General features: G+C 41.7%; 1 protein-coding gene across 2 annotated transcripts; it reads right to left on the reverse strand.

The window, feature by feature from the left end:
• Nucleotides 1-658: 658 nt before the first annotated feature.
• tbx3a (T-box transcription factor 3a) lies at nucleotides 659-10,159 on the reverse strand. Of its 2 annotated transcripts, none has more exons than XM_031860325.1 (7): nucleotides 8,985-10,159; nucleotides 7,713-7,980; nucleotides 7,036-7,182; nucleotides 6,088-6,164; nucleotides 5,376-5,533; nucleotides 4,200-4,843; nucleotides 659-3,178 (listed from the first exon to the last, which is right to left on the reverse strand). In XM_031860325.1, exons 1-7 carry the CDS (start codon nucleotides 9,374-9,376, stop codon nucleotides 2,753-2,755), a joined length of 2,112 nt encoding a protein of 703 aa, XP_031716185.1. In that variant the 5' UTR covers nucleotides 9,377-10,159; the 3' UTR covers nucleotides 659-2,752. The 2 variants fall into 2 exon arrangements, with proteins under 2 accessions (XP_031716185.1, XP_031716184.1); XM_031860324.1 differs by having other exon boundaries at nucleotides 660-3,178; nucleotides 7,698-7,980; nucleotides 8,985-10,157.
• Between the last annotated feature and the right edge of the window lie 1,632 nt (nucleotides 10,160-11,791).

Here is an 11,791-nt window from a genome sequence, read left to right on the forward strand (position 1 = left end):
GCAGCAAATATTCAACAAAATATCTGAAATCAACAAGCGCAGGCCAAATAAACACAAGGTGCTTAGATCAAACTATGTAAAGGCCTTCAGGTTGACCTTTTAACAGTGTATGGCTGCCACAATTAAACGACATTCAATGGACATGTTTGGCACACACTAGCCTGAAGGCTATTTGGTTTTGAATGACTGAATAAGTCTCGTCTTTCAAATAATTTAATTCCCTTATGCCATAACTTCTAATATCTGTGTGATCAGGCACAGGGATGTTGACCAGCCACACTCATTTTACTTAATACGTTTAGAGACTCAAGTTGTATGGAACAGATTATATATATATATTTTTTTTTTCTCACCTCACATTAAACGAATTTGCAATTTGCTGTGTGACCAGGTTAGATCGTCTTTATCACTGAACTCTCAGCGAGTTCTCACCCAGGATCTGACTTTGGTTTGTTGTGCGGTTAAATAAACCAGCGTTGTAGCCGCTTGGGGGCGTCGTGTCTTGGTTTGATTACAGACGCATTGTCGCCTTCCGTGCAATAAAATGGAAGATATGCTCATCGGGGGCGCCAGGTGAGCAATAAGACAGACCAATTGAGACGGCTTGTGTCACGTTCGCACCCATCCTCCAGCGCCAGGCTCGCTACACATTAACCAGACAATATACAAATAAAGATATGGTGTTGATAAACTCATGACACGAGGTGCAATAGAGAGGGCCATCAAGGGATTTCATAGTCTCTCACTCCGGCCCAAACACGTCGATGCATTAGAATTGTCAGATTAATTTGAGTCCTCTCGTGCTGTCACACTGCAAAACATTTAAACCCGCATGACTGACACATGCAGGGACTGAGGGGCGCTTTTGGTTGAGCTCAAATTGCAATTCACCATACAACTGACCTTGGCCAAATTGCTTTTTGTATGTCATTTCTTTTTAGGAATACATTCAAAATATGCCTACATTTCTTGATTTCTTTATTTTTTTTTAAAATGTATTCCTGTCTATTACTGTAACTGAAATGCCCTGCAAGGAGACCATTAAAATACACTAAATTATAGTGCGCGGCCCCTTGTCCAGGTAGGAATCCCAGGTATGGTCTCTGGAGTTGAGAGGGTCTTTGCTTCTTATCTTATCTTTTTTGAACATCTGGACTTTTTGAACATGGAGTACACTGAAGTGGAGTAAGCGGGCCTCCCAAAACCGAGTGGAAACATGGTGACAGAAAAAATAATGTTGGACAATATGCCTCGAAGTGTCAGCCTTTATCAGCTGATTTTAGATTTGCAAAGGTGACCATTTGTGTAATTCTCATCTGTGATGGGTTAAAGCGAGGGACACGCATAAAGGGCATTTCAATATTTTATTGAAACTTTCAAGAACACGATGTCGATGTTGTAAACTAGACATAACTCTAATACAACATAACCCATTGAGAAACACAAAAGAAACCTTCATATTTTCGATTATGCGGCACTGGTACGATCAGGTTCGCAAAGTATTTTAATAACAGAAAAAATAGTCCACGTTTATCACACTTCAACGACGCTTCTTTTGCTCTTCTCAAGAAAAGAATAGATATATTTTTTCCCAAGCCATTGGTGCAGTGCGTTGTCGCTTTTCAATCCGTTTTAAAACAGTAGCACTTCACACACGGGGACAACAAATGAAAATACAATGGCACATTAGTGTGAATAACTACCTCAATGGATATTTGGGGAGGAGTAAAGTCCATATTTTAAGAGGGGTATAAATGCAGATGACAACAAAGGGATAATAGCCCACAAACTATCTTTACACAGGTATATCGACAATAAATTAAGAACAGATCCCTAGAAACAAACTACTCCGTTGTATTTACACGCAATAACAATATGAAATAATTACATAAATATTTTATATATTCCTATGTACACCTTTTTAATCAATGCTACCTTTTTATTTTTTTTATATTTAAATTTCTGCTTCTCTTTGCCTGTTGGACATTTGGGCTAAATTCCGCATGCTTGGGCCATAGCTTAATCCCGGAGCACCAGTCATGTCAATAGGCCAGTTCTGATTTAAAAAAAGGCATGAAGAAAAATAAATTGTATTGAAATTGGTTACCTCATTAAGAATAAAAATGAAGCAAAAAGAGTGTGTTAATTATAGTGTTAATTATATTCAAAACCTTTCCAATTTTAGTGTTAAAATAACATTCATTGGGGTTTTAGGGGGCATGCAACATTTGGCCAATCAATCAATTAATAGTGTACAACAAAATACAGCAGTCTTTATAAGGTAGGTTAAACGGTAGTGAATTCAAATAAGTAATCAATTCAGAGTGCATATTAAAACACATTTCTCCTCGTGTACAATAAAGTTCAGAGACCGGACACAGCAGGAACTTCTCCTAAATCTGCAAGTCACACCCATGCCAACTTTTCAGTTTCAATACTTGTACGGTATTCAAATGACAGGATACAAGTGTTGTTTAATTTAACAAAAAACAAAAGAAGAAAACATATACATATCAGATGCGTATTAACCAAAGTGCATTTCAGAAACTAAAACGTCCAACAGTTCGTGTTTTTTCCCCGTTTTTTTTTTTTTTAAACCTGCATGAATCTACGAGTGTCCTCCTACTGTTAATGTCTTCATCACCGTCAACACTTTTTCACCTTTCATGACAATAATGAGACGAGAAGCAGGTGGTGTGTTTTAAAAAAAAAAAACAAAAAAAAAAACAAACAAAAAAAAAAAAGAGAGAACCTAGGGGGACCCGCTCCTTGGCCTGTCCTGATTCGAGTCGAGCCCGCTGACCAGCCGCTGGATGCTCTGTAGCTCGTTGGCGGCGTCTTTCTCCGTGCAAGTTTTTGGGGACATGGTGGACGAGTGACTGGTCACCTCCGATGTGGAATCCAGGGTGACACCAGACACGGGGCTGGCCGGAACAATGCCGTCTCCCTTCAGCTCGATTCCGCTGCCGGCCATGGGGGGCATCGCGGTGGTGAGCAAGGTGCTGTCCGGTACCGTCATGGGGATGGAGTAAGGGTTGTACCTGAGTCGGGGGCGCACTGCGTTCAGGAACGGGTGCCGGTGCACCGCGGAGGAGGCAGCGGAGGAGGCTGCAGCTGCAGCGGCCATGTACGTGTACGGATAGGGGAACAAACTGCCAAACGGAGACATGGCGAGGCCCTGTGGAGAAACGGAGAAGCATGAGTGTGAGAAACAACAATATACTTCTGTGTACTGTAACATCACAACATTTAGGCTACCAAAAGCAAAATAAAGATAGGCCTATACATACAAAAACACGAGAGGAAATGTAGGATGATACACTTTTTTTCCCAGCCTGTTGCATCTGCATGTTCTGGATTAATGTCGTGGAACAAATGCGTAAAAATGGTGATTTAAAGTGACCTGATTTACTTTCGCTGTCCCCAAGGTTGGTTTCGTGTTGTTGTTGGATTGTTGCACCGCTAATCACGCTGACACTTAGCTTATGAACGGTGCAACTTGATTTAGTCTATAAATCTGTATGTTTTCAATGCCTCCATTCACACCGGCTTTCACAGATATAGTCATAACAAAATATTGTGCTGCAAAGCTTCAACGCCGAGCATGTAAACAGCTTTGGCGCTCAAGAATTTGAAATGCAAATACAAAGCAATCCTATTATCTGTTGCTGCAATCAAGCAACGGGGTGCAACTAAAACACTTTGATATTAAATGGAAAAAGACAACTTTGTTGTCTCTTAAAGTATAATGTTTCTCTAAGGAATTTTAATACTCGCTATGTGGCTCTAAAACCGACTAATGAGATCAGGCATAGAGGATTGCCTAACACTTCTAGTTGTTGCAATGTGCTCGCTGTCTTTTAAATCTATTTTTTTTAATGAATGATAGTTTATATCTATAACAACAATGCCAAGAGAAAACATAAAGGTGGGTTTCTAATAGATTAGTCAGCTGTTGCATTTGCCTAACTTTACTTTGAACATTAGCCCATTTGACAGCAAAACAAAAATTAACACAAGTACACTAGTTTCTCGTTATCTCTCTCACAGTTATGATCAAAAACATTCGCATGAACTCGATGACGAAGGCAATAAAGATATTTAAATATCTGGCACATGGGCCGGCAGTCTGCTGTACATTACAACGTGTGCTTCACTCGAGGCGCGGAGTAGGCCGAGGCCCAAAAAACAGGTTTTACCTGTGATGCCAAGACGTGTTGCTGCAGATGAAAGGGTAGGCCTGGCGCTCCCGTCAAGCTTTGCGAAGGTGATGCCATGCCGGTCGTGTCCATGGTGCTAACCCCTCCAGTGGACACGGCTGCCAATAGTGGCCCCATGCCCGCGGCCATGTTTGAGAACGCACCCCCCATGTTGAACTGACTGGGGTGCAAGAGAAACGGATGCGCGCTCCCAAGGTGATTGAAAAACTGTTGTCCCGTGAGGCCTGTTGGAAATCCAAAATTAGGAAAGTGTCCGTGGCCTATGTGCGGGCTGTCAGTCTGAACTGTCAAAGGCATGAAACTGTCTTTGCTTATTGACCTGCACTCGTCCGTTTTGGGTTGTTCCAGACTCGGGCTCTTGAGGTCTTCTCCGGAGCGGGTGGTGCTGGAGATGACGGTGATGGGGCTCTGTCGTGAGTCTGCCTGGCTTTTCTCAGTCCTAGGACCGCCGTCGCGGGTCCTGCTGCTAGAGTCATTGTTGCTAAAGGGGTGCCCCTTAGCTGGGCTCGCCTCGTGATCCTTCCCGTCTTTGGTAGTCGTGGAAATCTTGCTGGAGTCTGGACCATCTTTGATGTGTCCATCTTTGCTCTCATCGTCGCTCTCCTCATCGCTGTCACAGAAATCTGCCAAAAATAGGAGGAGTGGAATATATATAAGAATCAGTTGCCTTTCTGCACATTGGTGAATCATTAAAAAAAAAACTGTTCCTCCCGTTATCAGCCATATTGTATCTGGCTCCCACATGTGGAATACGTAATGGACCCGAAATATTTTAATTTTTAATTTTTACTATATATCCATATTGGTGATTAATATGATCTATATGGAAGTCCCCATTGTTTCCAATTATATTTGGCAAAGTATATGCTACAAGGCATTAGTTTCTATAATTTAGTCTATCGTGTATTTCTTTGCAGATTAACCGAAAATGATTTCTGACATGTTGTTCGACAGATAATCGTCTCTTCAATGTTTTACTGTTAATCTCAATAAACCAGTCAATGCAGACATGCTTTACTTGGGCTGGGCATTCCTAAAGTTGACTCTTCTTCAACACATTACCTTGTAAAAATTCTTGCCACAATAGAAATTTTACGACTTTACACACGACTTGTGATCGGAGCTGTGACTGGCTTGTGGGGTCTGTCAGCTCACCTTTCATGTGTGGGGGGCCCGCGGTAGACACGGCAGGGGACGAGGCCTGGCCGAAGCACTTAATGGAAGCCTGCTCTCCAGAGGAGTCGTCTGAAGCCCCGTTCTCCTTTTTTTGCTGCTCCTCGTATGAGCGCATGGATTGCAGAGCCAGCTGTTTCCTGTGCACAAGTACCCAGGTTACTATATCACATCTCTCGGGTCAGAAACGATATCAGCAGCACGATGAGTGGTGTGGAAGCTTTTTTAAACTGAACACCTTAGATAATGAAGCTCCTGACTGTGCGACTGACTCGCCTATGTTCATGAGATCCTTTACAGTGCCATTGATGTAGTAACTTAAGTAATTTATCTATCAATCTTGTCACTTCACTCTTCCCATTTTCAATGAGTACAATTTGATTTTAAACATCCAACGTTTTGGGATACATTTAAAATTGCCAAAAACAAATTAGCAAGTGAAGTAATGAAAGCAAAGGCATCAAACACAACCCTGCTGCAGTTTCTATTACAACCAGTGCTATGTATTATAGTGCACTATAGCCTATTAAGCTATTTGATTAGAAACTGTAAAGAGCCACACTCCCTGCGGGTTAATGAGGAAGCTTTGACGCGAGCTTAATCCACTGAGATCACTGCCTGCCTCCATGTTTAAATCTAAAGACATCTAAAGTGTTTTGGTTGTTTTTTTTCCTTTGCAATGCACTTTTCTTACCTCTTTTCCCGTCTTCCATTACCCGTGTCACGGAATCCTTTAGCAAATGGATTATGGTCAATTTTCAGCTGGGTTATCTGAAATACATAAAATGATGCGTAAATATTAGCGACTTGAATTTTATTTCCCTATAGTATTCACACTAAATGCGTCTCATTTTACAATTGCAGGTGAAGCCCCAAAGCTGTGGCTTATTTATAATTGCATTATAACACATGGATATTATTTTTGCTTTTAGATATCAAAACTAAATACTAATATTCGTGTGAACACACGTGTTCTCAAATTGGCACGTTTCCATGAATGAAACATGCGGATTTTGTTGTGTATTGAAAAACTTTACTACCACAGTACTTCCGGCAGTGTTACCACTGCGCATGGGGAGGGGAGAGGGATGGGGTGCCATAGTTTCCCAACAATATCAAAGAGTTGAGGAGATGATTTTCATTATTTTTATGTCTCACAAAATGTCACCATGCAACACAGTCCGACACAACCAAAATGCGCCCCTTTCTTTCTTTTTCTCCATTCAACCGCACAGTGTTGCCCCTCTTCTTTTCTCATTTCTCAACCCCCAACCCTTTCAGTTTTACTCACACAAACACACACGCACGCAGAGAGAGAGAGAGAGTGAGAGAGAGCGCGCGTCTGGGTCTATGCCAAATCCTTTCCACGTGATTAAATAAAAGGAAGAACTGTAACATTCTTCCGAAGTATTGCCTTCCTACCACAGGCTGGTGAATATGGCACTTATACCCGCAACATCACCCCCACACTATGATACTCCACTCTCACGGGCTCAAACAGATATGACGTCTTTCATATTTTATGACAACAAAATGGTGCAGAGCATGAAAGACAAGGGAGGAAAGCGCGTCTGACACACAGGCTGCATTTGAGTAAACATTCAGCTACAACCTTAAGCGTATGAGCAATAATTGTGCTTACCTTGTCATTTTGATAAGCAGTCACGGCAATGAAATCTGTTTCAGGAAAAACGTAAGTCCTGAAGGTACTGTACGGGAGTTTGAGAATATCGTTGGCCCTCACGATGTGAAATCGAGGCTGATATTTGTGCATCGAGTTAAGTATGGTCTGCAACACACAATCGCAAAATAATTGAAGTTACTCTAACATTGTACAGAATATATCTTCACATTACATTACATCACCTTCCAAAAATGCTCTTATTTGAAATCAGAAGTCATATAATTTGGAGGAATTAAATCGTGAAAAAATAGTGTGATTTAAAAATTGCAAATATTATAAAGTATTCTATTAAATAGAAATGATTTATGGTGTAATATTCAATCAGTTTGATAAAGCTGGTTAAATATTCACGGGTGTCTTGCATATATCAATTTAATTATCTTTCGCAATAAGTGTAATAATTTTACAAATTAAGACTATCTCAAGATAATGATATAGCAATTTTCATTAAATGTTGTTGTAATTTTGTAATGATGTGTTATCTTGGTCATATCTTCCACAAGAGAATACACCTTAAACTAATGACGTTCTATGCTTCAAATAAAACATAAATACAAATTCAAACAGTCAAACATTTTGCTCATAAAAGGGTATGTTGATAAATAAGAAAATTGACATACATTGGTTGAACTTACAAATCCATGCTTGTCGGATATATTATTTGTCAGCTTGAGTTTGTGAAAATTGACGACTTTTGACATCCACTGTTCACCAGTAGCCGGACTGTCCGGGTGAATGTACATCCTCTTTGGCATTTCGGGGTCGGCCTTCCCTGCCACCATCCAGCGGGAGTTATGAAATTTGTATCTACAGTCGTCGGCTGCAACAATATCCATCAAGAGAATATATTTGGCCTTTTTGTCCAGACCCGTGCACCTCACTTTGAACGGGGGGAACATCCGCCTGTGACAAAGCAAAACAAACGATAAGCACTCGTGCCGTGGCAAATAGAAATATGCTTCAAATATTCAACAATATAACGAAAATATGTATATTGTTATTGACACGATATACGATTTAGTATTTAAAAGTTTGTTGCATCCGTTTGATAAGTTTTGTGGTGCAGCCTGTTTTAACTGTATCTGCTTGAGATGAATCAGCCGAAAAAGTGTCCCGCGAGTAAAAAGTCGAGTAAACAAACGTATGGTTCTTCCACTATATTTCTGATGAGGAAACGCCAACGCTGTTTGGATGGTGTCTTGAATTTTAATGCCTCTAAAGGCCTACAGACACAGTCTACAGCAGCCATCTTTGTATACTATCACTGTGATGATGACGATAATAATAATTCAGTCAGAGCTCCACATTTCAGGGAAATAATCGGTCACTTAGTTTTGACAAACCGGACTTTAAAATGAACAATAGGATTATAAGCAAGCCATATGTAGCTACTGTAATTGGAGGCTTAGTATTCATAATACAGCAGCTACAGGCCCCACATTATTTGACAAAATAATGTTACAGCAACAGCTGATTTGCCATCATTACATGTTTGTACACATGTTATTGTATCTACACACAGGCTCTGGCAGCTTTGTCTTAGTTTTTCTGTCAAGATAAAATTCTTATCTATGTACAGATTCTTTTGGGTCATGTTATTGTGTTGTAGTGAAAACACATTATCGTGCAACAAATGTCATATCCACATAACAATTGTGAGACAGTCATGCTGCAATCCAAGTTGAATTAATATACATTAGATTAAGGCTTGAGAGCTTTGCATGAAATATGCAGTGGAACTGTAGAGATATACTCCATTTGGCTTCTGTATAAATGTCTAAATCTATTAATTTATCTATATAAAATAAAAAATCCCTCCATCGTGAGTTATCAATAAACACAACAGGTGTCAGAAAGTGTATTTACACACACACACACACACACCAAAAAAAAAAAATCAGTTTCACCTTCCGGATTTTGTGATCACCATCTCGGTGCCTCTCTTGTGGAAGAGTTCCCAAAGCTCCTTGGCTTCCAGGTGAACTTTAGGGTCGTCTTCCACCTCCTCCTCAGGCTCCAGAGTCTTCATGGGCCTGAGGTGGGCGGCCGCAGCCTGGTGCCCCAGCGAAGTGAAGTGGAGCCCGCTCTCCGCGGCTCCCATCAGCTGGTCCATGATCGGCTTTCCCAGGGCGCCCGGCAGAGAGAGTGAGCCGCCGTGAGGGAGAGCCAGAGCCGGGAAGAAGTGAGGCTGGTGACCCAGCATTGCACTCATGGCAAATTCCGGACCCCGGTGAGGTAAAAACGGATGATATGCCATACTTGATCCCTGTATGACTGGATCTCTCATCAGGAAGTTCATTCAAGTGCAGGCAACAAACTGTAGACGACTGATTTGATGTGAAACTATATCAATGTTTTTTTTACCAACAGTGAAGTCTGCGTTCAATGAAGACAAAATAAAAAAGAGGAAAAAATGAATCTGAAATTGGAAAGCTTTGGAAACTCCTACTTCAGCTCTGCAGAAAAAAAAGCACCCACTTGTTTTTTTCACGAATTGTCTGGGGATCTCTATAGTCTTTTGCTGCGCTGTGATCAAAAGTCTGGAGAGAGAAATGTAAAAATGTTCTCCATAATTCTGCAAAAGTGCTGAGAGACCGATTTTCTTCAGAGGTCGACGCACATCGGACACCTTTCTGTGTCTCGCTGGCTTGCGGACATTAGTCGAATTAAACCAACTTGGGTGAGTCACTTAATTGACTGCGGCGCATTCTTTCTCTTCTGCTGCTGTTTACAATATCGGCATTCCTGTTAAAATGCGTTCCTTCTTATTGGCTTCAGTCCTGCAGCGACGGGCGACGTGTTGAAATATTTCGATAGCGCCGAATAATCCCCCTGCCTTTACTTGCTCCGGACATGCACCCTCGCGCGCGCACACACACTTTATTCCTCCTCTCTCTTTCACGCACACACACATTTCAGGGAAAGACGTGTGCAGAGAAAGCAGTCCGCTGACGGCCAGAGAGAGAGAAAGAGAGAGAGAGAGAGAGGTGGTAAGGTCCCAGCTCCGTGATTTTCCTAGCGCCTCTGTGGCCCATTGGGCTTCATACTGTATGGATGTGTTGCATGTTACGAGCAGCAGCGCTCCGTTTGATTGGCTCTTTGACGCTTTCGGACCAATTGTGTGGCTGCGTGGGCGTGGTTTTTTAACAGCTCGGGTGGAGGGGACAGACTTCGGACTTATAAAAAGGTGTTTGGAAACTCAAAAGGGCTTTGCCGTGAAACACCACCCTGCCCCAGTCAGTGTTGTGTGAATATGTCAACATCGTTACAGAAGTTGCGCTATCGGTCGGTCTGTGAGACCCGGCGAAGGGGAGAGAGAGCACACGAGACCGAGCCGGGGAACTGGCTCGCTTTTGTCGGCGAGATGTTATGTTCCGCTGGGCTGTTGACTTCCTCCTCTGTCCCGCAGCTCAGTGGTATTCTTATGCTTTGAATATCGCGAGCACAATTTTACTAATTCATAAATATATTCACTCTATGGTTTATTATTATTTAACTCGCGGTCTTGTACGTTTCCAGAGGTTTAGCAGCGCCGAAAAAAAACAGCCGAGCAGCCAACATTTCCTGCAACATCCTCCTTTGAAATCAGCTCAGGAAAATATGAGCGGGTGACGGGATGAGGCGCTCGATGATAATGCGTATTAGAAGGTTATGCTGCGCTAAAACGGTCAATCATTATTATGATATTTATTGTGGTTTATTTTTCTTTGTTAAACTACATATGGATGTAAAGTTTATTTATTATTTCTCTTATATTGTTAACTTGGATATTAAGACTATTAGTTCCTTATTCAACTTGTCTTCTCCAATTTAAATCCGTTATGAATCTGCGTATTTTAAATAATGTATTTCCCTTCTTTATATTGATGAAACTCCCGGAGCTAATGAGGCCTCTTGGATGAGTGTCAATACGCCGTCATGTGATATTTACATTTTGACTTTAAGTGGTGTTTTAAAAGAATTTATAAGAATACCCTAATCCCACTTGACAAATATGCGCGCGCACAAGCAGAACAGCGGAGTCAATGAGGATGTGTTCACTGGTGCTGGTGTTTTATCCCTTCTTGTATCAAAACGTCTGTGTTTTGAGTCATACCAATCAATTCTGTTGTTAAATATAGCACGCTTTCCCGGCACAACTGTCTATGGGAAACAATTCCATTTTTGTCCCTGTCTTGACACTTGCTCAGGCTGCAGCAATTGTGTCATCGATAATACAATTCTCGATTATATCTGAGCATATCGGCTATGTGGAGTAGAACACAGTTGTCATACTCTATTTTCTTCCGCCCATTACAACATTGAAGCCATTGGCATCATTTTAGATGTGAATATTACCTGCTGCGGCTCACTATTGGGTGCACTGAAAGTGCTTCACTGCAAGGCGTCTAGAGAGATGTGCACGCTAGACAACGCCACGCTAGTTCTCTCTAAACTGCTATTTAACCGCAAATTCACAAGTAAACTAGAGAGCCGTGGCCAGTCAGCCGCCTTGGATAAACATTGACCATCAATTCTCAGACAATTGTCTGTCTCCATGGATCCAGGCGGGGACCAAAGCGGTGGGGGATCTCAAAGTCCTTGAGAGGGGGACCATGCAGAGCGAATTCTCACGCAAGTAGCGATGGGCCTGACAACGTGCACCGTTCAGTGTTCCAGTCGACCAAAAATATGAATGCAATCTGCAAGCTGGTGAACATTCTATCTATTCTTC

The sequence above is a fragment of the Anarrhichthys ocellatus genome, unplaced genomic scaffold, assembly GCF_004355925.1.
Source record: "Anarrhichthys ocellatus isolate YVR2014 unplaced genomic scaffold, GSC_Weel_1.0 scaffold23, whole genome shotgun sequence".
NCBI lineage: Eukaryota > Metazoa > Chordata > Actinopteri > Perciformes > Anarhichadidae > Anarrhichthys > Anarrhichthys ocellatus.

What these genes read in the sequence shown, in the direction of transcription:
- tbx3a (XM_031860324.1), bottom strand. Translation starts at nt 9,376, where the DNA reads ATGAACTTCCTGATGAGAGATCCAGTCATACAGGGATCAAGTATGGCA. An exon ending in GTGATCACAAAATCCGGAAG is followed by an intron (nt 7,981 to 8,984) that starts GTGAAACTGATT and finishes GCTTTGTCACAG; the next exon opens with GCGGATGTTCCCCCCGTTCA. An exon ending in AACACGTCTTGGCATCACAG is followed by an intron (nt 3,179 to 4,199) that starts GTAAAACCTGTT and finishes GTTTCTCCACAG; the next exon opens with GGCCTCGCCATGTCTCCGTT.